Below are 23,939 nucleotides of genomic sequence, written 5' to 3'. Positions count from 1 at the left end.
TCACCGTATTTATATACATGTACAGAACTTTAGTACGTGTGTATAGGAACACTTGAACTGTCCAGCGTCTGAGGAATATAGAGGGTAAACCTAGGAGAAGTTCTATTCTTTTTTTAGACGTGTACTGTTACCCATGTTTTCTTATAGTGAGAAGCTTGCCTAGATAGCATAAGTAAGAAAACTTTCTTCAATAAGAAAACAGATCATTTTGCACTCTTACTAATGAATTAAAAAAAAAAAAAGTAATATAATTCTGTATGTTGGCCTTTATAAAGTATGTATGTTGTCCTGTTTTTTTCCTAAGCCGATACTTTTCAAAATAATATTCTGCCCTAAAATACAACATCTGTTCAGACAACTAACAATGTTGGCTGATGCCAGTAAGCTGTGATTAGGAAGGCTGGAAGGCTTTTTCTTAATACTGCCATCTGCTCTTCTTAGTGATGAGGTCATTCCTGTGAGATACCCTACATTTGCTTTTACAGTCGTACTTCTCTATCTAGTTGTTCTGCATGGTTATCAATGCAGTTATTTATGTTTATGACAAAAGGTGAAATCTGTGAGTTCATATCACTCAAGGATGCTTAAGATGCTGGTTCTTTGCACCTTTCGTGACAGCTGAGAACAAGTAACAGGCTTGCTCTGGAGCTCAGTAAGCAGCATTTATTCAGTTAAAAGTAAGAAGAATAGGTCCAGTAGTAACTGAGCACAATTATTTAAAAATGCTGCAGCAGCTTAAAGTTAATGCAAAGGCTTCTCTCCTACATGGGTTAGTGCATCTGGCCTTCCTTCTTGTTGTCGACAACTTTTTAAGTAAAAATCCTTTACCTCCCGGGCTATGAATTGTATAAAAGTGAATCAATTTATCTTGAAATCCTCAGTCTGTTCAGCACAGTGTTCCTCTTTTTTTTTGGTGACAATTCCTATAATGTTCTCATTCTTAATTTGAAGTGACTGAAAGTGAACTGATCCTGATTTATAAGCTAATGCAGAACTGAAACCTCTTAAACATGTAATATCTGCCTGAAGCCTTCCCAGTGTGTGACAGAATACTGCAGTGCCTCTTCAGTTACTGTTGCTTGTCTCAAGCAGAAACAGAGCTACTCGCTGTATGCATATAGAACTTTAAAATTTTTTGATCTATATTAGCTTCTTCAATAGGCTTTTTCTTCTGCCTGAGAGAAAAGTGTGTCTCATGCAAAATTCTGTTCAGAAATGCTTCTCTTTACAAACGGAAGAGCAGAGATGCAGCTCCTGGGGTATGTCCTAGTCAAGTTGAAGTTTATGTTGTAGGAGGCCTTTGCCAGTAGCTCTTTGAAAACCAGGGCTTAAATGTGACATCAGTGTTACTGTAAGCTTCTGCTCTGGTGAGTTCTGGTGCTCAAAGGTAGGAAACTCTTTCTTTGCAGTCTCACACTTTCTGGTATCTCTGCCTAATGAAGCTTTGAAGTGCTATGGTGAAACAAGGCAGAGCAGCCTGCCCTCCAGTGTGCAGTTGCATTCATTATTTCTAACTCTAGTTGCTAGTTCTTACAATTAAAAGTGCCTTTTAAGCCCTAAACGGATCCATAGCGATGGCCACGCACAGGAGGCAGTCAGAATTTTCATAGCTGGGGATGGAGGTGGAGGGACATGACACAAGTAATGAGCTGAGAATTGATGTTGGATGCTGTAACACCCTGCTTCTTTGGCCCCAGCCTTCTGAATGGTTCTGTGCCTAAATGCAGGCAATGAAGTTAGTTTTCATATATGTTAAGGACAAAATCAGTGTGTACAGTTACCCAGTGCCTGAAGCAAAAAACTTAAAATTTGCTATTCTTGGTATTTGACAGGAAAGTAGTAGAGGGATCAGATGTCCTTGTTACGTGGTAATTTTTCATTCCATCAATGTCTGGAATGTTGTTATAGAGATTTTTCTAAAATCTGCTTGTCTGGAAGCTAAATTTAAGAAAATTAAGGGCCCCAAAGACTTCTAAAATGTTGTGGGAAAGCAAGGCATCAAGATGTTATTTTAAAATACGAAGTCCTGCATTCAATTTACAGATATAGCATTACACTGTTTGTTTTTTCTTACTATCTCATCAGCCATTTCACTTGCTCTCCTTTTCTGGTCAGTCAGTTTCTGAGTGGTGTGTTGTGCTGTCAGCACTTTGTGTGCTAAGAATGATTGCTGAGGTAGTACTGATGTAGTACATCTCTGAAGGGGTTTGATTTGCAATGAATGTTATTGTTTTAGCTTCTTAATAGGTACAAAAAAGTAGTGCATTAAGTGTGTTTAACCTGTTTCACAGTACATTTCACATTGTTATCCATTGGGTAGAGCTTATTCAGAGTGCAGTTAGGTGCAACGTCATCAGTTGGTCAGATATTCTTTATTTTTCTATGTTTCTTTGGGAAAAGACAGTATCTATTTATAGTTTTCAACTGAGAGAGACTTAAAGAGAAACTTTCATAAAGATGTAGGCTTTTTGGCAAGTTGAGTGAGTGTGCTTTATTGTTGCAAAATGTAAAATGTGAGGGTAGTTAGCAGTTGAGATAACTTAGTTATCATCTGTCTTCCAGTGCAGAAAATATTTGTCACACTTGCATTTGACAAACATTAATTAACAAGGAGTTTTTTGATTGTTTTGTGTGAGCAAAGGAGGTCAGTCTCTGTCCTCTCCTATGAACAGATTCGTTGAAAGAGGGTAAGGGTTCTGTTGTCTGAAGTTGGTATTGTCCTTTGAAATCCATTGCATAAATTAGAGATGTTTGTAGTTCTTTTTTTTTTTAATCACTTTTCAAAATGAAATTATTGGAGATTGAAAACTAAACTTGAGAGCACTAAATTTGTCCTTTGTTTCATTGGATCTTTGGCTGTAGTGTGTGTATGGAAATGATTTATCAACTTCAGACTCCTGCATACTGTTTTTCCTATGTAGAAATGTGTGTCTATATAAAAATACGTATGTGTGCAAATGCATGCATATCTAATACATATCTTATGTACTTATGGTTTTCCTCATATGTGCTTTATCAAGTAAGTTAAACTTTATGGTAGACAAATGGGAGATGATTTGAAAATGTTTTAAGACAATGCATTAAACCTTACCAACTTGCAAATTAAGTATTGCCTTGTGTTATAGATCTTTAGAACATAGTTATTTTGCTTATCAGCTTTACAGCTATGAATGAAAATGTTTTCTTTTTATCAGGATGAAAATAATACAGAGAATGCTGTGAGTTCTTCAGATGCTCAGAAACAGGATTCTCCACCACCAAAGCCTCCACGGACCCGCAGGTACTTAACTATCATAATACAGTATTTTAAGCTCTCAGATTAACTTGCTTTGTATATTAAGAAGTAGAATCAAACTACTGATACTACAAAGACTTTAAGATGATGTTTTTTATTCTATTTATAAACATATATGTAATGAAAATAGAAGTCTTGTAATCAGCTCTGTAAACAGAAAGCTTTGATATCTTTGTAAAGTCTGTGTTTGAATTTATCAGTCTTGCAGTAATGAAATACAAGTAGACAAACACATAAGATTAGATGTATCTACTTGATCCACTGATTATAGCAGCAATAAAGCACGATACTGCAAAAAATTAAAACAGCAAGATAAGCTAAAGGAGTGTTAGAACCCTCATTTTTGGAGGCGAAAGCATAGTGAAAAGATTATCTGTTTATTGAATAAAACATTACCACACAAACAGGGACTGTTAATGACTAGGACACGTTAACTGAATAGTTTCACTTTGTAAGTGGAAAATTGGTCTCACCGGACCTTCCATTCAACAGAAGAAAAATAAAATCCACTCTAGTTTTTGAAGTACGTAGACTTTGAGAGAGTTAGATATTGTCTGTCCATTTGCTTTTACCTTTACCTAAAATGGTACCCAACCTGAGTATGAGCAAAGAAGCTCTTGTGTACCTAGCTAGTATCTGAAAGGATGTGGGGGCCTTTGACAGGTGGTCCTGCCTGTTTTCAGTTGTCTGTAGTTGGATGGACAGGAGTTTCTTCAGTGCCTTCAAAGCACTGGGGTTTCAAGATGGGGGTTTTGCATGACACAACAACCATCCACTTACTACATTCTATGCAAGAATGCTCATATAAGGAAACTAGTCAGCTTTAAGACTATGATCTAACTGGTGTAGTGCAAAGTCAGGTCAGTAGCAGGATTTTTTTCTTTCCAGCCCTGTATTTGGCAAGGGTCCAAGTAATGCCAGAAGATGAGTCTATTTTTTGAGGGGCTGACAAGATTAGATCAGTGATTGTATAATAAAACAAATTTTAAATTCGAAAGCAGGTTAGGTTTGGTAAAGGAGGAAAATTTTCAAATGTGTCTTACTAAAATATAATTGGACATAAGGAACCATTTGAATATTGGCAACTCAAAATGGGTAGCAGTGTGCATGTCCATTCAGTATTGCAGTGTCATCTTGTTCGAGGAATAAATGTAGGTATGGTAAGTATTGTACTCTAAAACCAACTAGTAGTTTAGAACAGATCTGGAATACTACATGGGATTCTAATGCTTACTTACTGAAGATATATGCAAACTACCACAAATGAATCTCTCTCTCAGCTTCTTTTGTTGTCTGAGAATGATGTTTGCAATAATGTAACATTGGAAATAGTAGTTGGTAATAATCATTAGTGATTAAATAAGAATGTTAGTAGTTATTACAGTTAACTCATTAATTGTTACTTGAAGCAGAAGTTAGAGAAGATGACATTGAAAGAGAGAGATGAAAAAAGAGTTGTAGCTTTCTACCAACAACAGTTTGTGCTGTGTAGATAACACCATTTAACCTTGTTTAGATCGAAGGTAATGTGATTATATCTAATTATGTAGATAAAGATTATAACAGTGAAGCCTTGTAATCTGTGTTAGTGGTGAGATCTTAACTCAGAGACTATTTATAGAAGATATGATTTCTATCCAGTAGGTAATTCCCTTACTAGTTAATGTTTCCTGAAATAATTTTAGGTCACTACTTGCCATTTTTCTATAGTCATGAAATAATCATGTATATAATTGATGCTTAGGCATGCATCTGCTCTCTTATCTGCAGATCATTGTTCTTTACTGCACGGTTAAGTTAGTATCTTTTCATCTCTGTTATAAAACCTGGTCTTTTTTGGGCTTTCTTCCATAAACTAATACTTTCCTATCTGCCAACAATGGCAGGAAGGTTGGTTTCTTATAGGTGAATAGATGGAAGTGTTTAGCAAAGCTGCTGTCCTTTTAAAATGGAGATAATTTTTTTTGAAAAACCATTAACTGCATCCTTCATGGAAGAAGCTTCTGAGGAAACACTTTGTTTTCCAATGGTTGTGTGTACACAAAATACTTGTGTCTTATTTTCTTGATGTGGGAGATAATTTTACAATCTACAGTATGATACTGTCTGTGATGTTGGAGAGTTTTATGAATTATGAATGTTCTGGAATAGGTTAATACTTCTTTCTGTGGTAAGGACAGCAGTGGAAGACCCGAATTTAATCTTAGTATGAAATATGTAACTGTTAAATGTGTGTTTCCATCCAGCTTGCATCTCAGGACTACATTTCATGATACAATGATGATTCTGACTCCTATTTGTTTCAACACACTTCAGCTTAATGATTGAATGAGGTCGTGGCATCTTTTCTGTGGCACTTTCCAATGACTAACCACTATAAATTGTAGAACTTTTCCCAGGAAGGTGTTTTTCTTGCCTCTCTTCTCTTTTATTTTCCCAGGAAGGTGTTTTTCTTGCCTCTCTTCTCTTTTATTACCCCCACATGTGGTATCTTACTGTACTTTTTACACAGGTTCTAGAATTGTATTGCCTTCTGACCTTTCATTTTATCACTCTGTAATGCTTTAGTGTAATTCATTTGCTACAAGACTTGTGAACATAGCTGGTTCCATTCATGGAATTTGCATTCAGTGTTAACATTTAAACAACAAAAAAGAGACTATTACTCCTTGATTATTACTGAGGTAAACAGGAACAATTCATGCTTTGAGAACGTACACCAGCACCTTATTCTAGAGACTGGTTGGCTTTGTAATTTGCAATTACTTGTGAAAATCACCTTGAAGCTTAAATCTGTGTTAAATATTGCTTGAAAAGCATTCTTTCCCTCTTAATGAGACTTGTATAACTATTTTCAGTTGAAGGTGGGAAGAGTGCATGACTAGATTTTGTTTTACGTTTACGACCATAGGTAATCAAATTGCATATATATTTTATTTGCTATTTAAGACATATATTTTAGTTGAGCTTTTGCTTTAAGTCTACAGGAGATAATTGGTACATCAGAATTTGGAGAGATGATATGTTTAGCAAACAGTCTCTGAGATATTTGTGTGTTCAGTAGTTCATTTTAAAATATTTGGGAGGAAAAAAAAAGGTTAATTCTAATCAGGTTGGCTGTAGAAAACTCTTGAATGTACACAGAAGATGACACAATTTGAAAGAAATTGAGAAACTGAGGCATAAACACAAAAGTTAACAACTCTGTAGTGCTGCAGTGCACTGAAGACATACATGCTCTGAAGGAGAAAAAAGATAAAATATTATAGCTGCTTGACTTATCTTTCAATTGTGCTTGCAATTCTGTCTAATGACTAAATTTTGCTCCCCAAAAATCTCCAGTAGGTGACTTCCTTATTTATTTCTCATGCATCCTCTATACATTATCTGTAGTACAGTTGATGATAACCTCACCAAACTGCAGCTGTTCTCCCACATGGATAGCAGTGATTTAATGCTTAAGTTCTCTACTGCTGCCTGCTTATGCAAAGTTTAATTTTCCTGTTTCATTTATGAAGGAGGATGTAGAGCTTGGTATCTATTTTTAGTTGATCAGAGCCACGTTCCTTGACCTTGATATCACTCTCTTATCTGACAACAAAACCCTACATGATGCTTCACAAAATAGCCATGGATTGCTTGAAGTGTTTTTTTTCTTTTGACCACTGGCCAACTTTTATTTAAATCTGAACCTGCAGTGCCCTGCTTCTAATAATATAGCCCTTTTTCATTAGGGCTAGAGGAGCCTCTAAAATGTTCTAAAAAATTAGAAAAATAGCATTCCTCTCAAGATTATTTGTTATAATGACATGTATGTAATCAAGTTGAAAACATGTTAAATCTTTGTATTAGCCACTGCAATTTTAAACAAAATCTAGTGTCAGAAAGTATTTTTCCTGTAATAAGTCTTTTGTCTTGCTACAAACTCTTTTTTTAATCAGTAATAGACTCTTGACTTCCAGAAGGAATAGACATATGCCTCAATTTTCTCATATTCTTTTAACTTCTTGCTTTAAAATGTTTTTTTTAATATTTTGGAGGCAAGTGCCGAACTTTTTGAAACAGGCAGTGTGTTCAGCCATTCCTCTTACCCCCATTCGGTGCTTCAGTTACTTCAGCAAATAGCTGAATAGTCCAGTGCTCAGAAGCTTCTATCACAACTGTTCAAGTTCTGTTTCTTAAATAAGCCTTCGAGTGACTGTCTAGAAACATCCTCACAGTTCTCATATGCAGCTTCCCACCACTCAGTCCTTTGGCCAGGTGGTAGATGGAGATGGCACCTGGTTCATGGTTTACCTGGCAGCCGAGGGGTCAGTCACTGCGTTTGAAGTATTTGGCAAGCAGGACTTGGCAATAAGATGCTGCACTTGCTGTTCAGATTGTGGCAGTAAAAACAGGTGAAAGAGCTGTCTTGATTACTGAAGGTAAATCCCCAGATTGTTACTTCTGTGGAATTGCAGAGGTAGTAGAATTACCAGGCAGTTGGTAACAGTTGCATGCAAATAGACATTGTCAAGGTTGGGTTATGAGGTTTTCTATTTTTTAGCGTGCTGATTTTACAACTGAACAGGAGAAATTCTTGCTTTAGCACTGTGTAAAAACAATGCAGGGTTAACTTGTATCTAATACAGGAAAAGTATTTTTGAATGGTCTGTCATTCTTCAGTTCACTGAATCTCTTCTGTCTCAATATCCACCCTCATGAGCTTTCCTGGAACTTTCAATCAAGCTATTTTTATTATACTGTCTTGTGTTTCCTGTTGTTGGAATAATGTTAGCAGTTGAGATAATTTTCTGCCTTCTGGGGGAGAAGTGTCTGTAGAGCACAGCTGTTGAAGGAAGTGCCCAAAGAAAGCATTATGCATCAGACCATAATGCCCAACATTGTCTGGCAAGACTTTCAGAAATAGCTTCTGCTTAGAGAAGAGCTTTTAAAGGTATACTTATCCCAACATTTCTGCTTTCCATAAAGAAACAAAAGCATTATTTTTAATGCAGAATGTGTGTAATAATAATCCAGTGATGTCAGTAAAGTGGAAAAAATCTTGCATGCTCAGAGAAAGCCAGGAAGTCCCTGGTGACATCTATTTCCTTTAAGAAAAAAACCTCCCAAATACCGGTCAGAGAATGAATATTCTTCAGTGTTAATATGATAAGGAATGGTTTTTTTAATGGAGCGTTTCCCATTTGATTACTCTATGCTCTCATTTATGTGTAAAATAATTAAATTTAATAAGTAACTTAAACAACTCTGTTAAGCAGTGTATGAGGAGGATGACTAAACAGGAGTGTGAATTTTGAGTTGCTGACTTGGATGGTACTGCTCTGTCATCTGTTCTATGCGTAACTTCAACAGGGCAGTTTGATACATGAGAATCAAATGGAGAAGAGATTTCATTAAACTGTGGTCAGTGAAGATCTTAACGAATTCTGAGCAGTATTGTGAACCTGTGATTCTTGTCATGTCTGATTTAATACTAATCTGTTAGCTAATTGTAATGATTAATGGTATATCTCTGCCAGATTAGGATTTAGTTTCAGTGATTGTAAATGTAACAGTGGGTCAGGAAAATGAGGTCAGTGAGGGCAAACCTTGTTCAGCAGGAGGATTTAGTGGTGATTATTTAAAAGAGCCGTAGTTGGTAAAAGGGGAGCATGTAACCATTTCTGTGTGTGAACTCTCTTTTCTGGCATAGGAGGGGGGAAAACTGAAGGGACACTTTCCTGTTGTCTTAGTGTGTATTAAGTTGGAGTAAGACTTTTTCTGTTCAACTTATCTTTACTAACTCAGACAAATAACTTATTCCCTAACTTGTTCATTTTTCAAGAACAGCAAGAGCAGAACAGTTCCCAAATGATCTTTGGGGAAGTTGTTTTTATGTGCTTTGTGTTGCTTCTATCTTAATGTAAAGTGAGATGGCAATATATATGTGGTCACATGAAGAAGAGAAGCTATTTGAGGCCCAACCCTGTATGATCAGGCAGAGAATGGAAGAAAGTAACTGAGAGAGCTGCAGGGGTTGGGTTTGGGGGTTTCCAAATACAAAGATAGTAATTTCGGAGAGTTTGGAAGCTGGAGAGCTTGCAGCATTTCAGTGAATGGAGACATTGATAAATGAAAATCCAAACAATTTTCTCTTCAGTTTGGAATCCCTTGCATGAGGATTTTGGTTATCTATTCCATACTGCTATATCCTAAGAAAATCACAAGGATTAAATTCAAGCTATAGTCTACCCTGGATCAGGTAAACTTTCAGAATTTGAGAATATCTGAGTGGGGTAGCAGACTGCTGTTTTTTACATAGCTTCTGATAGTCTCAGCAATTTGCTCTGGTTAAATTCTTTTCAGACCTTATTTGCAATTTGGGGAGTTAATAGTATTGCTTTGATTTTTATTTGTGACATGTAGGCACATGATGCTGAAAGCCTGCCCGATATCTTTCACTTGTGTATAGGCTGTCAAGAATCATTGTGCAGTGCTGTGGTCTCTAGCCCCATTCAATATAACTCTTACAAGCAAGTCCACTGTGTTTTTATTCCACTGTAATAGAAGTGGTGTGTTTGATGCTTTTTAAGTGATAGACAAAAGAGGCATGTCCTTGGGCAAGAGGTAGAGTTCAGTTTTATTGCTGTTGGGGTTTTCTGATTGTCCTCTGTGCTTTCCAGTAACCTTTCTGAAAATGCAATTAGGATTTCTGAATCCTTCTTGCTTCTGGTTTTGCTGGCAGACAAAGATAGACTGATGTATGTGAGCAGTGTGAAGAAACCTCACCATAAATTACTGGGTAATACTGTGCTGAAAGGATAATGAATGTAACTTGGTACCTTGTGATTTCCACATAAGCCTTTTACCTTTTTAATGAATACCTTCTTAACAACCTTGGCTCAGGAGGTAAACATCCTTTGGCCCACGGTGCTGACACTAGTCTGCTTTCTTTCAAGTGAGGGGAAGAAAAAAAAAAAAGCTTTTTCAGTTTTCTGATTGCAACAAAAGGGAAGTGAAGACTTGTCTAAGAAACCTGAATGCCTTGATCAACAAGGCAAATGTAATTGTTAATAGCAGCCCTTTTCCTTGGTCTGGTCCATGTTTTGGCAGTACTGACAGTCTCTCTCTGTGCAAGTTACTGTCTGATTAAAAAACTTCAAAAAGATGCATCTTTTTCTTTTTTTTCTGATTGTCTTACATGACTGAGATAATCCAGTTGAGTTTTCTGAACTTCCTTGCAGTTGCTGAGACTTACTTATGTTAGACTCCAGACTTCAGTCAGAGCTCCCTTTATAGAAGATACTTAGGAAGAAGAGATCTAGTGTTAGAGCTATATGTTTCCTGGCAATTGAGTGGCAGCCTGTATTTGGATACCAGGCTTCACTTACAAACTCCAGAGGCTTGGTCTCTTTGTTAATTGATGGCACGTCATGAAATTTTTCTCTTCCACAAAATCTGTCAAGTCTCATCCTTCATCAGCGCGTTAGCACTGTATGATTGGCTGCTACTGAGAGGATGGCAATTTCATGTCAATAGCCTGAATGCCCAAGGTCTGGGCAATGTAATCTGCTGGTCCTTACAGAGGGAGGTTTGTTACTGGCACACCTTCCAGGTCTGTTAGATGTGTTATGTTCTTTCAAGTTTTCCCCAATTGCAAATACTGTCAGACAGACAGGTCTGTCATCTAGTAAGCTAGTAAGAGCTTTTGCCTTTTTGAAGGCCTCTCCTCTTTGTCTTTAGCTTTGTTAATAGAAGTATATTTCACAGAAGTACTGTGATGGGTTTCTTTGAATGGGTTCAGTTCTACAAGGTATTGGAATACAAAAGGAAGCCTAAGGTCTAGCAGTAACCTTTCAAGAGAAAAGAATGTTCTGCGATAACCTTGTCTGCAAGAGAAGGTTCTAGGCCTCCTGCTGCAGACCTGGGTTTGGGTGATTTATGGTTATCCCAAAAAAAAACTAAGGTGTATGGGGTTTAACTGGTTGTGGCTTTACTCAAGGTTACCCTGATACTGGGACCACCTGAACCAGTCAGTAAAGACTCTGGGAACAGCCTGTCTAGCACAGGGGGCTGGGAGCATCTGTCTTCTACTTAGCACTGTCCTGGACTTTGTGCTGGCTTGCGACTCTGCACAAGTGTACTACTTTCTCATGAAGATGAATGTCTTTGCCAGCATTGGGCCAGTTCCTCAGTCTGAGCACGTGGCCAAATTGAAGGCCTTTGCAAACCTTAGTTCATCTTGTTTTGATTATATCTACCTGGATCGAAGCCGTTGTTTCTTTAAAGTACTTAACTGTTTTTTCTGTTCTTTTCCCTCATTTGCTTTGTACCTCAGTTGCTTTGCTTACATGATGAAAGGAAATATTTTTAAAGGCTCTGAAATGAAAATGATTCCTATTTGTAGAGATCTTAGTTGTGCAAAATATTTGATAGTAAATGTTCTGAATATAATGTGAAACTCAATTGACCGTATGCCTGTAGAGCTTCTTCTTTGAAAAAGCTGAAAATTAGCTGCAATAATTACCAATGAGCTGCAATAATTACCAATGATCTTGCTAATATGCACTATAATTTGAATGATACTCTACTGTGAATGTTTTTATAGTGCTTCCCTTATGTCAGTTAAACTTGATCTGCACTGCTAGCCTTACATCTATGGTGAAACAATTAAATACTTAAATATAGTGAAATCCTTCTGGATATATGAAGGAAAATAAACAAAGATGTTTGGTATTGGACAAGCTGTATTCCAGCTCATATAAGGTCTTAAGAATTTTTTCCTAGCTTTATTGAAAATTATATTCTGTATGCTGAATTCCTTTGAGCTACTTCTTAAAAAAGAAGAAAGCCAAGAGTACTGGAGTGCTGCCGCAAGAGGGCCTGGCAGACAGATCTCTGAAAGAATGCTTCTGGGAAAGGATGTGAGCAATCTTTAAAGCATCAGTGAGGATTAACTTTGGCCTGAATTTATACCCCTGTTATACTGAAAAACTTTTAATGTGTGTTGACCTAATTCTTGCCTGTTCCATTAGTCTTATTTTATAAATGTCACTTGTATGCAGTGGAAGTGCTTCTTGGAGTTCAGTATTGGTATCAAAGCATTACTATGGCAGAGACAGATAGATGGTTATCTAAAATGTTACCGAAGTACAGAAAACTTACATCATTGTTTCTTGCAGTTGCCTTGTAGAAGGAGATGCTAAAGAAGAAATATTGCAGCCTCCAGAGCCTCAGCCAGTACCACCTATCTTAACACCATCTCCTCCATCAGCCTATCCGACAGTCACTACAGTGTGGCAGGACAATGACAGATACCATCCAAAGCCAGTTTTGCACATGGTTTCATCAGAGCATTCAACAGACCTCAATGAGAATTATAATAAAACCACAGAACTTTCAGGAAAGAGTGAACCCAGTGAACGTATGGAGAAAAGGCTGGAGCGCAACTTGAGCTTTGAAATCAGGAAAGTACCTCTTCAGGAGGGCCCACGAAGCTTTGATGGGAACTCCCTGTTGAACAGGGGACATGCAATTAAAGTTAAGCCTGCACCATCCTCTGTAATTGATAAGAACTTGAAGTCACAGGAACAGATTTCAGGGGATTCATTTGTGGATGCTTCTAAAAACTCATGTATGGAATGCAGCGTGCCACAGTCTAACACAGCCTTAATACCTTCACCAGAAAGTCTGCAGGGCCAGCAGGTTTCTGATGCTCCACCAAGACCAGACCGTCTGCCTCTAACAGAAAAGGGACATGCCAGGTGGTCGCTGCACGGGCCTGAAAATGCACTGCGTACATCAGTGTCTGGAGATGTGTCTTCAGATGGCTTATGTCATGGGGTTAATACTCTCTCTCTCGTATCGAACACCACAGTTGAACTTCCTTCCAGTGATAAAGATGATCATACTGCTATTTCTCTTCGAGCACCCCTCTGTTTTACTAATCCTCTTCATTCAGATGATTCGGACACAGATGAAATGAACTTTGATGGAGCCATGAGCAGAAGTGCATCTAATATTTCAACCGCAAGTGCCACTGTTTCTGCTGCCACTACTACCGAAAACATTTCTGCCAGAAAAGTACTGCCAATGTCAATTGCTAGGCAAGACTTAGCTGCTGTAATGTGTTCTGAAGATGGCAAAGGTATGTGTTACTGTGTTTCAGAAGTGCTAGTCTTTATCCTGGTCACATCTGTAGAACGGGGCTGCTTTCTTTACAGTGCAGATTTTTAAATGTAGATTTAAATGGCATAGAGTGGCAGCTTTGCAAAGGATGTAACTCTTCAGTTTTTCACGAGAGCTGTGTCTGTTAGGTTATAGGACTACAGACCTCATTAACCTGCTTCAAAAGCATTATTGCATTGTTTATTGCTGGTTTCTGTGTTAGTGGTTGCCACGTTTTTTGCCTTGTGTTAGAATTTTACTTTTTGATTTTTTGCTGCTTTGGTTTTAGTGGAAGTATCTATAACAGTGCCAGCTTTGGGTAGCCGAAGTGTGGTGTAAGTGAAATTCCTATAGAAATTCATGCTTAGTGGGCGGTGTGCTAATCTTAAAAATGTAGGTGCAATTTCTTCCACTGTAGCAGTCTTGGAAGTTGCTCCTTTTTGGCTGTTGTGTTTTCATAACACTGTAAATAGTTAGCCCTACTTTCCTCCTCTTCTGTCTGGCCAGGAAGGCACAGAGTAACAATCCTGTTCATGTGAAATTAATCCAAGTTCTGCTTCAATAATGATTTTAACCATTGAACTAAGCAATGCTTTGAAAATCTTACTGCTTTTTGGAAATTGTTTGAGCAAGGAAAGTTTGCCCAAAATGAGGCAGGAACGTTTCTGCCGATTGCCAGCACACTTCACTAAAGGTGAAAGGGTCCTAAAAAGTTCAGCTTTGGTTTTCAGTCAGGCTGGCACACTTAAATCACATGAAGGACGTAACTGGGAAGAAAATTAGGCCTCAGAAACTGGCGATGCAAAGTCCAAGAAAGGAAGTGCTAAGGCTGTGCAGCTGGAAGGTGACAGTGCTCTAGGTAGATGAGACATCTGTACTAGACAGTCCTTACAGTGATGCTCTTGCTTCAGAACTGTGTACACCTTGTGCCTTTTTCTCTGGCAAGAATGAGTTCAGTTGATGATGCATAGTGTGGCCAGCTGCTTCAAAGCTCGCATATTCAGAAAGGTGAATTATTTCCAACTTTAGAAACTCTATAGATTCTGTAATTGTTATTTACACACCAAACAATACAAGCATATAAACGTACCTGCAGTTCTTAACCCTGAGGCACATTAAAAGTGTTCTGTAGAGCAGAGAGGCAGAGAACTTTGTCATAGTTTCTTTAACATATAACTAAGCAGTCCTTCTCAAATAGCATGCAGGTCTTCCAAAACCAAGTTACTGTGGCAGTACTGACTTTTTTCCTTATTGCCCAAAGCAGACACTATTTATCACTGTTTGAACACTGTTGCTTCCATACATATCTCTTCATGTAGATGCTCTAAGAACACAACACGCAAATGTAAAATAAGATGTCAGAAGTAGGATAAAGAATGGGGAGAAACATCACATAGCATCTTTTTCTGTGTAACTGCATCACACAGCATCTTTTTCTGTGTAACTGCATATGACAGTTAGTCTGAAGTAACAGTACAGCCTTGGTGCTGCTGGTATGTTGCTGAATTCACAGGAATGGCATAATTTTGTTTTATCAATTTTTACAGTGTGTTACTTGTTTTTCAGGTAAGTCTGTTCCTTTTTGTGTTACATGGAACTATTATTGAGCACTTCTCATTTTAGCTTAGGGTCACCTCTCATATAAAAAGATTGACTTCAGAAATGTGTTCTTTAACTTAACTACATGTCTTAACTAAATTTCATTTAGATGCTGATAATAGTGAAGACTCTTCTCCCCCACTCCCAGAAAGAACACCGGAATCATTTGTATTAGCGAGTGAACCAAGTGAGTTTTTTATGCTCTGTGATAGTTGTGGAGAAAGTGTGAAATCCTCTCAGTGTTATATTTGGATGCTGCTGCTTTTTGGTTAGTTTTCAGGTGTTAGAGCAAATTGTAAAATGGAATGAAATCTAGCATATTTAGTTGATTATTTTGAGCTTGCTTGATAACTTCCACAAGCACTTGAACGCAGTCAAATTACTTCTCAACTTCAGACCAAGTGTGCTATGATGTGGTACTTAAGTATGCTGAAGATGTCATTGTTGCTTTTAGTGGAGCTGGTTTTCAATCTGAACTGTATGGAAATAAGGTAGTTCTTCCATTTTGAGAATTCCCTTGATATTTTAAGTGGCATTGCTACTGCAGGTAAGGAACAGGAAAACACAGGATTTCCTTTACCCAGAATCAGATTAGCAGCAGAAAGTGGAAAGGAAAGAACAAAAGATAATGACATTCTATAATGCAGTGCCTGTGGTGAACAAGTCCTGTTATGCTAAATACAGTTTGCTATTTGCCTGAAGCTGCAAGAGAAAAATGATACTTATAAACTTGCTGATATCTTTGCTTTTCACTCATCAAACTAGCAGCTGCAGAGAATTAAAAAGATAAATGAAAATTAAGTTGCAAAATAGAATGATGTTTGGTATCTTACAAACAACCAAGGAGAAAAACATAAAAAGCCTGGGGTGGAGTAGTTTTTTACTCAGGTTTTGGTCTGTTATCACTGTGTGGAACTTCCACAACCATTTCTGAAGAAGGTAAAGCAGGTATTTTCAGCTTAAAAATATTAGTGCAGTAAGTGTGTAACAACATACAGTAAGTATAGCTGGTTGAGTCAAAGGGATCCTTTTGTTCAATATGTTGTGGTAGGAAAATACATAATTTTAGGACTTCTGTAAGAACACAAGAAATACATATCTCTTCAGGCCTGAAGCCACTAAAAGTACTTCAGTTTTGATTGTGTTTTTTCATTATTTCAGCAAAAGCTGATAATGGTGCCCTTTCTTGTGTGGGCTTTTTTCTGCTTACTGTGCCTTATTCAGATCTATACTTGCTGAGCAAAATTTTAAAAACATTACTAAAAAATTCTTGCACTGGATAGGAATTCCTAAAGATACAAAGTGTAAATAGAAAATGAAGTCCTGTGTTTGGCTTCTGCTGTCGAGCCTTCCTGGAACTTGAAAACTTTTCATGAAGAGAGTTTCAGGTTGTACCAGCTTTTGATTAGAGTAAGTTTCTTTATATCACATTTCTAATGCTGTGTTCTAATGCCTCATCACGAAGAGGATTTAAGTATGAAGATTTTCATGTAATTCTTCCTAGGCACACCCTTACCGAAGTCAGCTATGATTGCACAGCCTGAGTGGAGCATATTGCGTGATCAGCATCTCCCTGAGCAAACAATCTATACGGTAAGCAAAGGAGATGAGTCTGTACTAATTATTCATTTTTAGTTTCGTTTGGAGCTACAATGAAAAAGCAAAACACATACAAAAAAAACTAGGGCTGTTGAGCATCTGCAAGGCAGCTGATTGTTGCTTTGCCTTAACTGCTGAATTGATGTGTGAAGAGCGAGCTTCCAAGAAAACTGTTTTTCAAAGTCCAGCAATGTCATCATTTATATGCCTTAAACTGCACTTTCTAGAATGTAAGTAAACTGCTTTTACAGAGTTGCTCCTGCCCTTAATCAATCATAGCACAATTTGAGCTGGAAGGGAATTTCTGTTTCTAATTGGATTTCCTGCACAAAGTATGTGTCAGACCAGGGCTTTATCCAGTTGAGTCTTGAAAATTTCCAAAGACAGAGAGCTCATAAAATGTGGACAACCAGCTTCGTTGCCTGAAGATTTTATTGTATCTATATTTATTTTTAAGCCATCCTTCTCTAACCACTGAATTTCAGTATTCACATCAATTGACTAATTGCTCAAAGTCAGTCAGTGTAAACACTTGGTAAAAAGTTACAAATTTACACAAATTCTCTTTGCATTTCTGCCTTTTTCTACACCTCCCCCCAAGACGATTTACTGCTGCCTTTTCATGCTATTTAAAAGATTGCCAAAAAGGCAGATGAGAATTTCCAGGAACTTTAGTTTGAGAGAGAAACTATTCAAGTTTGCAAACAGTCTGTAATGTGATCCCTTCAAATTTTTATGGAATTTTAAGTGCAGTCCTGATAGTAAAGTGTTAATTAGCTACTGTAACATTTTGTTTGTGTTATAGCCAGTCTTTAGTGTAGGGATAAGCAGATATTCTCACAGACGTTGTATATTCCTTGAGGATATTTTCATCTTAAACTACTTTTGTCTTCAAACTAATGAAAGGCATTTAATAAAACTATTGTAAATATTTCTCGTTCACAGGGTTTGAAAACAACTTCACCTGTACTACCTGGTAAGTGATGGAAAAGGTTGTGGCCATTTTCATTGTTGTTTTTTTTTTTCAGTATGAAAAAGAATGCTTTTTCCACTTAGCAGTTTGTCTAGCAACCCTGTAAGAGGAGACAGTTCATGTAACTGTAACACTTGAACTGATAGAATGGATTGGGTGTATTTTTATTAGACGATCAGAAAATAACTTTTTTTTTTTTCTGGAAATGCAAATATTTCATGCTCTAACTTTGGAAAAGAAATGTGTTTTCTTTGCTTCAAAAGCCATTTCCAGCCCACAGTGCTTCTGTTTCCTCAGCACATCTCTAAAAATGATGGTAGGCCTGCAACAAATGGATCTCTCACTTCAAAATACCTATTTCCTACCCCAAAAAATGTTTAGGCCTTGACTTGGCTCAGCAAGTATTTTAGGCATATTTTCAAAACGTTGGCATTTTTGAAAGGGCTGTCTGTTCCTTTAACTTACTACCTGCTTTCTCAGAAAACACTATAAGTCACATTGAAAACTTAATATGCTTTTGGTATGCTAAAATAATTAAGACCAAAATTACTGGATTTTCACCTTTCTTAAAATAAAAATATCTTTATTAGCTAAACTAAAACCTTCCTGTGTTATTGCAGTGGTAATTGTGGAAGCTTGTAAATTTATTTCACGTTTACTAAACTGCAGAGTAGCAGGTGTGTGTCTGTGTATGCATTGCATAATTAGCAAAGCATTGCAGTTTTGATCTTCTGAAAAGGTTTCAGTAAGGAGAGCAGTCCATCAGCTGTTGTTCAGTGGTTCAGCAACCTGATCAAACAAACAGCTTCAGCTGTGATCTCGGTTGATCTGCCACACACCTTCTGTGCATGCTTGAATGGGCTGTTACAGTCCATTTGGGCATGTGGTAAATGCTTGATAGAGCTAATTTTAAACAGTGAAATAGTGTTCCAAAATATTACAGATTTGCTAATATGTGATTATATAAATAATGGAATACATAGTTACTTAATGTGTCCTTAAGCACCTTCCATTTAGAAATGCCGTGGACAGATGAGTTTGTATTGATGTACTAAATGGTACATTGTGATCTCTGGGGGTTTTAGATATCCTTTCAAGCTTCCTTAAAAGGAAGTTTTGTATTTGGTAAGCAGGGATGTGTCACTGAAATTGCTGAGCATCTGCATGTGAACAATTTTGAAGTGTGTTTTTAAGAAAAATATGCTGTTTAATCTTTATTTTTGTAAACAGTATTTGATGCACTTAATGTTCCAAACTGAGCTGTAGTTAAAAATAGCACCAAGTGCTGCCTGAATGAGCGCTGCATTCAAGGAGTGTCTCTTTGTTTTCCAGGTCGTCCTGAAATAAGCAACAAAACACCAACAGATGTTTTACCTCAGATTTCTTTTTCTGGTTCCAGTGATCCAAGAGGTCAAATTTCAGATCTTCCCGCAGAAATAACAGATATTGGTAATTGCAGTTCATTCAAAGCTAACTGCTTGATATTTGAAACAGAACATTTCATTAACGGTGCTGGTTGTTTGGATAGCTGCTGCTACCTTCCTCCAATTTACCAGTGTGCAAAACCCAACCAAATAAGCTAGCCCTGTCTCATCAGTATCACTAACACTTTTACCCAGAATGAGAAATGTAGGTGTTCTTGGGCATTAATCACTTCTAAAGTTTTTTTAATGAGGGTTAGGTTGCGTTGGACTTGATGATCTTTAAGGTCTTTTCTAACCTGAGCAATTCTATGATTCTATGATACAACCTCTGGAGAGCATTGGAAGCTTTCAGAAATAACATTTGGAAAAACTGCTTTGGTACTCAGGAGGAAGAGTATCAGTAAATAATAACAAAGGTTGAAATACTGTATGTAGTGATACGTACCTTCCAAATGAGGTTTAAATAGTGCATACAGACACGGGCAATTTGTATATAATTGCATTTTCTATGGCTTTAGTACCTTTAGAGTTCTCGATACCAGAAAGCAGCCTTTTTAGCCCTGAGAATATAGCTGTTATGTAGGAGCAGGAGCACATCTTACAGTGGTCCTTCTGACTGCTGCCAACATTTGTGAGGTGGTGTTGTCTAAGTGCACAACAGAATTAAACATGTGTGTTTCTTTAGGTTTTGGTAACCGCTGCGGAAAGCCCAGAGGACCGAGAGAGCCACCTTCAGAATGGACATGATCCAATACTTATGGACATACTATCAATAAATTATACTGGAAAACTCAAGTGCCACTGAACTAGAAAAATAGTATTCCACTCTTCTGGGGGGCAACTAACACAGAGCAGTGTAGATCTAACTACCAAATGGTACACCTTTACAGTACATCCCACGCAAAACCTTAAACGTTGTTCACAACAGTGGATTCCAGTATTACAACTTAACTTTTTGCTGGGGCCATCTACCTGCCTTATTACACTTAGGAGAAAGTATTACATATGATTTATTTTGTAACTTCAAGTATTATTGCCTTAATGTCTTTTAACCCTGTTACACGCTGCTTGTAGACATATGTTAATATAGTAATACTTTGGACAGATTGTGTTTATGGACTACTTTTTGCTAACGTTTGATTACTGTGTATGCATTATTTTGTATATGTACAGGGCAAGTAAGTATATAATTTGATAAAGTTGCAATCATAAAATATTAACAGAAGATGTAAGAAATCTCTGCATGATCTAAATTTTTGTGTACCTTATTTGTAAATTATTTGCCCTGAAGTTTTAGAAAATAGTTTCTGGGGTTTTTGTTTTTGTTTTTTTTTACAGAATTGCTGGACACACACAGCCAGAATTGCAGGTTAGCAGAGATAAAGATTGTAATACATTTTGTAAATTGTAAGCAAAAGGTTATTTTTATATTATATACTGTTTAATTGTCAGACCTGATTTGTTCTGGTTTTCATCTAGTCACAGAGATTCAGTAAGTGCCTTGGAACAATATTGAATTCTCTTAGCCTGTGTATGTTACTTCAGTGTTTTGAGTTCATCTGGAATTAGATGATTGAAAATATTTGTATGTTTCTAGTATATTTGACCTGCCAGTAAAAGAGAAACCATTCTACATCTTCAACACTCCTTAGTTTTCATTTTAATGTTTCATCAGTTGCAATTTGTAGGAAATTAATCTCTGTCAACTTTCAGTAGCATAGTTTTACAATTTGAATGTGGCGTGTTTCTAATTTGGGGAAAACCAGAACACACTGGTGAAAGGACTGTTAAATACCACTGTCTTCTCTCTCAATGGTAAGTACCATTTTTGTTGTTCGGAGACTCTGTATGTAAGAAAGCAACTTATATGAAGGTTCAAGTAGAGCCCTTGCAGCTACACTGTATCTTGGCAGTATGTTACATCGAGAGTTAATCCTTATAAGGATTCCTTACTTTAAACTTTTCTGTAATAGAATCTTTAAATTAAAGAAAGTAAAAATTGCAGTATGGGTGTTTTTACTCTTAGGAAAACAACTGTATTCAGAAGCAGTCTAAAACAGATGGAAGGGTGGCAGCCTGGCTTAACTTATAGCTTTTGTATGTGAATACAAATAGTGGTCCTCAAAACTTCATCTCTATTGATGACTTAAAGCTGTGGCTAGCAGTAATGCCTGACATGTTCAGAGTAAAAATGCTTATTTTATGTAGAGGAACTGTCTATTAAGCCATGGATTTTAGCCATGGAAATGTTGTGTCAAATTGTCTATTTGTACCTTTAGTGCCTCTCTACAAAAGGAGAACTAATGCCCAGGTCGCAGCCCTGCAAACCATTTCCAAAAAATTCATAACCTGCAATAACTGTTTTGCAGTGCGGAGAAATCCCTGTGTGTTTGGTACACACCACAGCCTGCCTGTCTGGGGAGTGCTTTCAGAGAACTGAATGTGCTTGAAATACTTCACCTTAGCTCCCCCTAGGTATGATTTTGCAATTACTTGTTTAACAAAAAATCACTCTCAGATGCCATTTGGGCTGGCCTGTATCAGTGGCTGCCTTGCTTTGTGGCAGCTGGCACAGCTGGACTGTTCTGTAGCCTGCAGAATGAAGGTGTCCCGAGCTCTGTGATGCTCCTTGCAGAGAAGATGAGCTTCGCCTCCCTCTCACAGACCTCCTGCAGTTCTGTGATGGGCTGTTGTTACCTCTGGGCAGTCCAAAGCATAGACTTCTTGAAGCAGCTGCTCCATAAGAAAACTTCCAAATATATGTTAGGTGTGTACTTTCAGGGTCATTTCTATTTTTCTGTATCAGGAATATATAAAACTATACAGATTGTGGATAATCGACTTCTAACATTTGACTCTGATTCAGAGTCATGGCTATCAGAAGTCGTGTGTACTGTGTAGAACTTCTAGGCTCATATTTTTCCCCTTAGATTTGCATGAGTTTTATGGTGTCCCAGACTGGTTTTGTTATAGCAAATCCTCAGCTTTGCTTTATTAGATATGAAACTGAAACCATCCTGCGCTGATTTTTTTTTTTTTTTTGTACTGATTTTTGCAGTCTTTGGCAGATCTGTTCTACAGCTCATGGTTGTGTGCTTACGTTCATCTGAATTTAATATTTTCCCTATTTCATTTCAGGAAAACTGAGAGCTTTAAGTGCAAGGCCAAAGCTGCCCATGTCGCTGTGTCACTGTAGGCAGTACAGAGATGAGCACAGTGCAACTTCAGACTGTTACTCAGTCTAACACAAAGAAAAGCATGTCAAAAACTTAGTCAGAGAAAGCAAGACCTTTCTTTGCTGTGGTTCAACTGAAATTGAGTCTGAGGGACTTAGGATACTATGTTACCATTCGCAAAAATTATCATTGGATCTGAACTAGACCAAATAATTAGACTGTGTATTGAAATCAGCCTCATACATTCTTTCCCATAGTAGTGTAGCTCCAGTTAGTTGTTTCTCCACCACCTCCCAAGGCTCTTTAGCCTTAGCCTTTCAAGTGCAGCATGAATCAGGCATGCAGTTGACTCAGTCATTGACGAAGCGCCGTGCACTGCTCAGCCCAGTTACATTTCTTACTGTCTGTTAAGAAAGCCTGCTGCATTTGCATGTCATTTTTCCTTAAAGAAGCTTCTCACTCAGACCTGTGCAAAACAAGAAGTCTGAAATGATCACCTTTGGGCTTCTGTGTATTGCCATCAGCGCTTTGTTTTCTTGGGAAGTGGGCTTTTATAAGGATGGATGCAGATGAAGGACAGTACCACAGGCAGGCTCCCAAACTCTGTGCTGCCACAATAGCTGCTTTTAGTCCTTAATTGTACTGCCTTGGAGCAGCGTTCTGCTGCTTTGTACAAGTGTTAGACTGTGCTCCAGGTGGTAGTTCCTTTGGGCAGAAAACTGCATCACTTTCTGAGGGCAGTTCTCTTTGATTTAAACACATTGGGCAGGACATGACCATGGGCTTATCTAACTTCAGTTTGGGGACTATGTGCTCTCAGCTCCTGTGTGACCTTATGTACATCCAGGAAAAGGTGATAGGGACTTGAGCACCTTTGAGGGGCTGAGGGATCCACTGCACAACCTGGGGAAGAGGAGGCTCAGCAGTACCTCATCCGTGACCCTAAATACTTGAATGGAGAGCACAAAGGGGCTAGAGCCGGGCTCTTGTCAGTGGTACCCAGTGCTGGGATACGAGGCAGTGGGCACAAATTGAAACACAGGAGATGCTGTCTGAACCCCAGGCAGCACTGCTGTGCTGTGCGGAGGGCTGAGCACTGGCGCAGCTGTCTGGAGGCTGTGGATCTCCTCCTTGAAGATGTCCAGAAGGTGCCTGGCTGTGGCCCTGTGCACCCTGCTCTGGGTGAGAATTCAGAAAAAGGGATAAGGCTTTCAGGGGAGTGAGGAGGCATCTGAAACCACAGTGATTTAGAAACTGGTACCAAAGAGTCTGAGAAGGGAGCCAGGCTGACCGTAATCCAAAATGAAATTTCAGGAGACAGAGTGAAGAAAGTATGGAGGTGAGAATGAAAACAAATACTAAATGTTTTGAGAGGCAAAAAGCTCAAGCGTTACATACACACACCCCCATGGGCACTGAAGTGTCTCTGAAGCTCTGCTGGGGCTGTATCCATTAAGGTACGTATGTAGAAGCAGTGGGCCTCTCAAATGTTTATTGTAATCTTCAGTGACATCATGCTAGCAATGTGTGGATGTGGATGTGTGTTCATTGCAGCCATTAGCTCTCCTGATGCTTGTGAAACAGGAGAATGGCATTAACCCAGTTATCTGCCTGGAATGAAGAGTAATGTGGATGATGCTGGTGTACGCAAGCTCAACAGCAAGGGGATTTACTATCTAAGAACTTCTAGAAGTGCAAACCATTTTACAGTAGTCTAAGTAGAT

At 38.0% G+C, this 23,939-nt stretch overlaps 1 protein-coding gene across 2 annotated transcripts in view; it reads left to right on the top strand.

The window, feature by feature from the left end:
• PTPN12 (protein tyrosine phosphatase non-receptor type 12) overlaps positions 1-19,905 on the top strand; it is a 70,635-nt gene extending 50,730 nt beyond the window's left edge. For both annotated transcript variants that reach the window (XM_090135523.1, XM_090135527.1), the window contains exons 12-18: positions 3,195-3,280; positions 12,460-13,424; positions 15,153-15,230; positions 16,548-16,636; positions 17,588-17,618; positions 18,948-19,064; positions 19,725-19,905. In XM_090135523.1, the coding sequence (XP_089991649.1) occupies positions 3,195-3,280; positions 12,460-13,424; positions 15,153-15,230; positions 16,548-16,636; positions 17,588-17,618; positions 18,948-19,064; positions 19,725-19,786 (1,428 nt within the window). In that variant the 3' untranslated portion in view covers positions 19,787-19,905. The remainder of the gene's footprint in view (positions 1-3,194; positions 3,281-12,459; positions 13,425-15,152; positions 15,231-16,547; positions 16,637-17,587; positions 17,619-18,947; positions 19,065-19,724) is intronic.
• The last annotated feature ends 4,034 nt before the right edge of the window (positions 19,906-23,939 follow it).

The sequence above is a fragment of the Phasianus colchicus genome, chromosome 1 (assembly GCF_987193195.1).
Source record: "Phasianus colchicus chromosome 1, bPhaCol1.hap1.1, whole genome shotgun sequence".
In the NCBI taxonomy this organism is placed as follows: Eukaryota; Metazoa; Chordata; class Aves; order Galliformes; family Phasianidae; genus Phasianus; species Phasianus colchicus.
The sequence above is the reverse complement of the archived record's forward strand: the minus strand, read 5'-3'. Positions and strand labels throughout refer to the sequence as shown.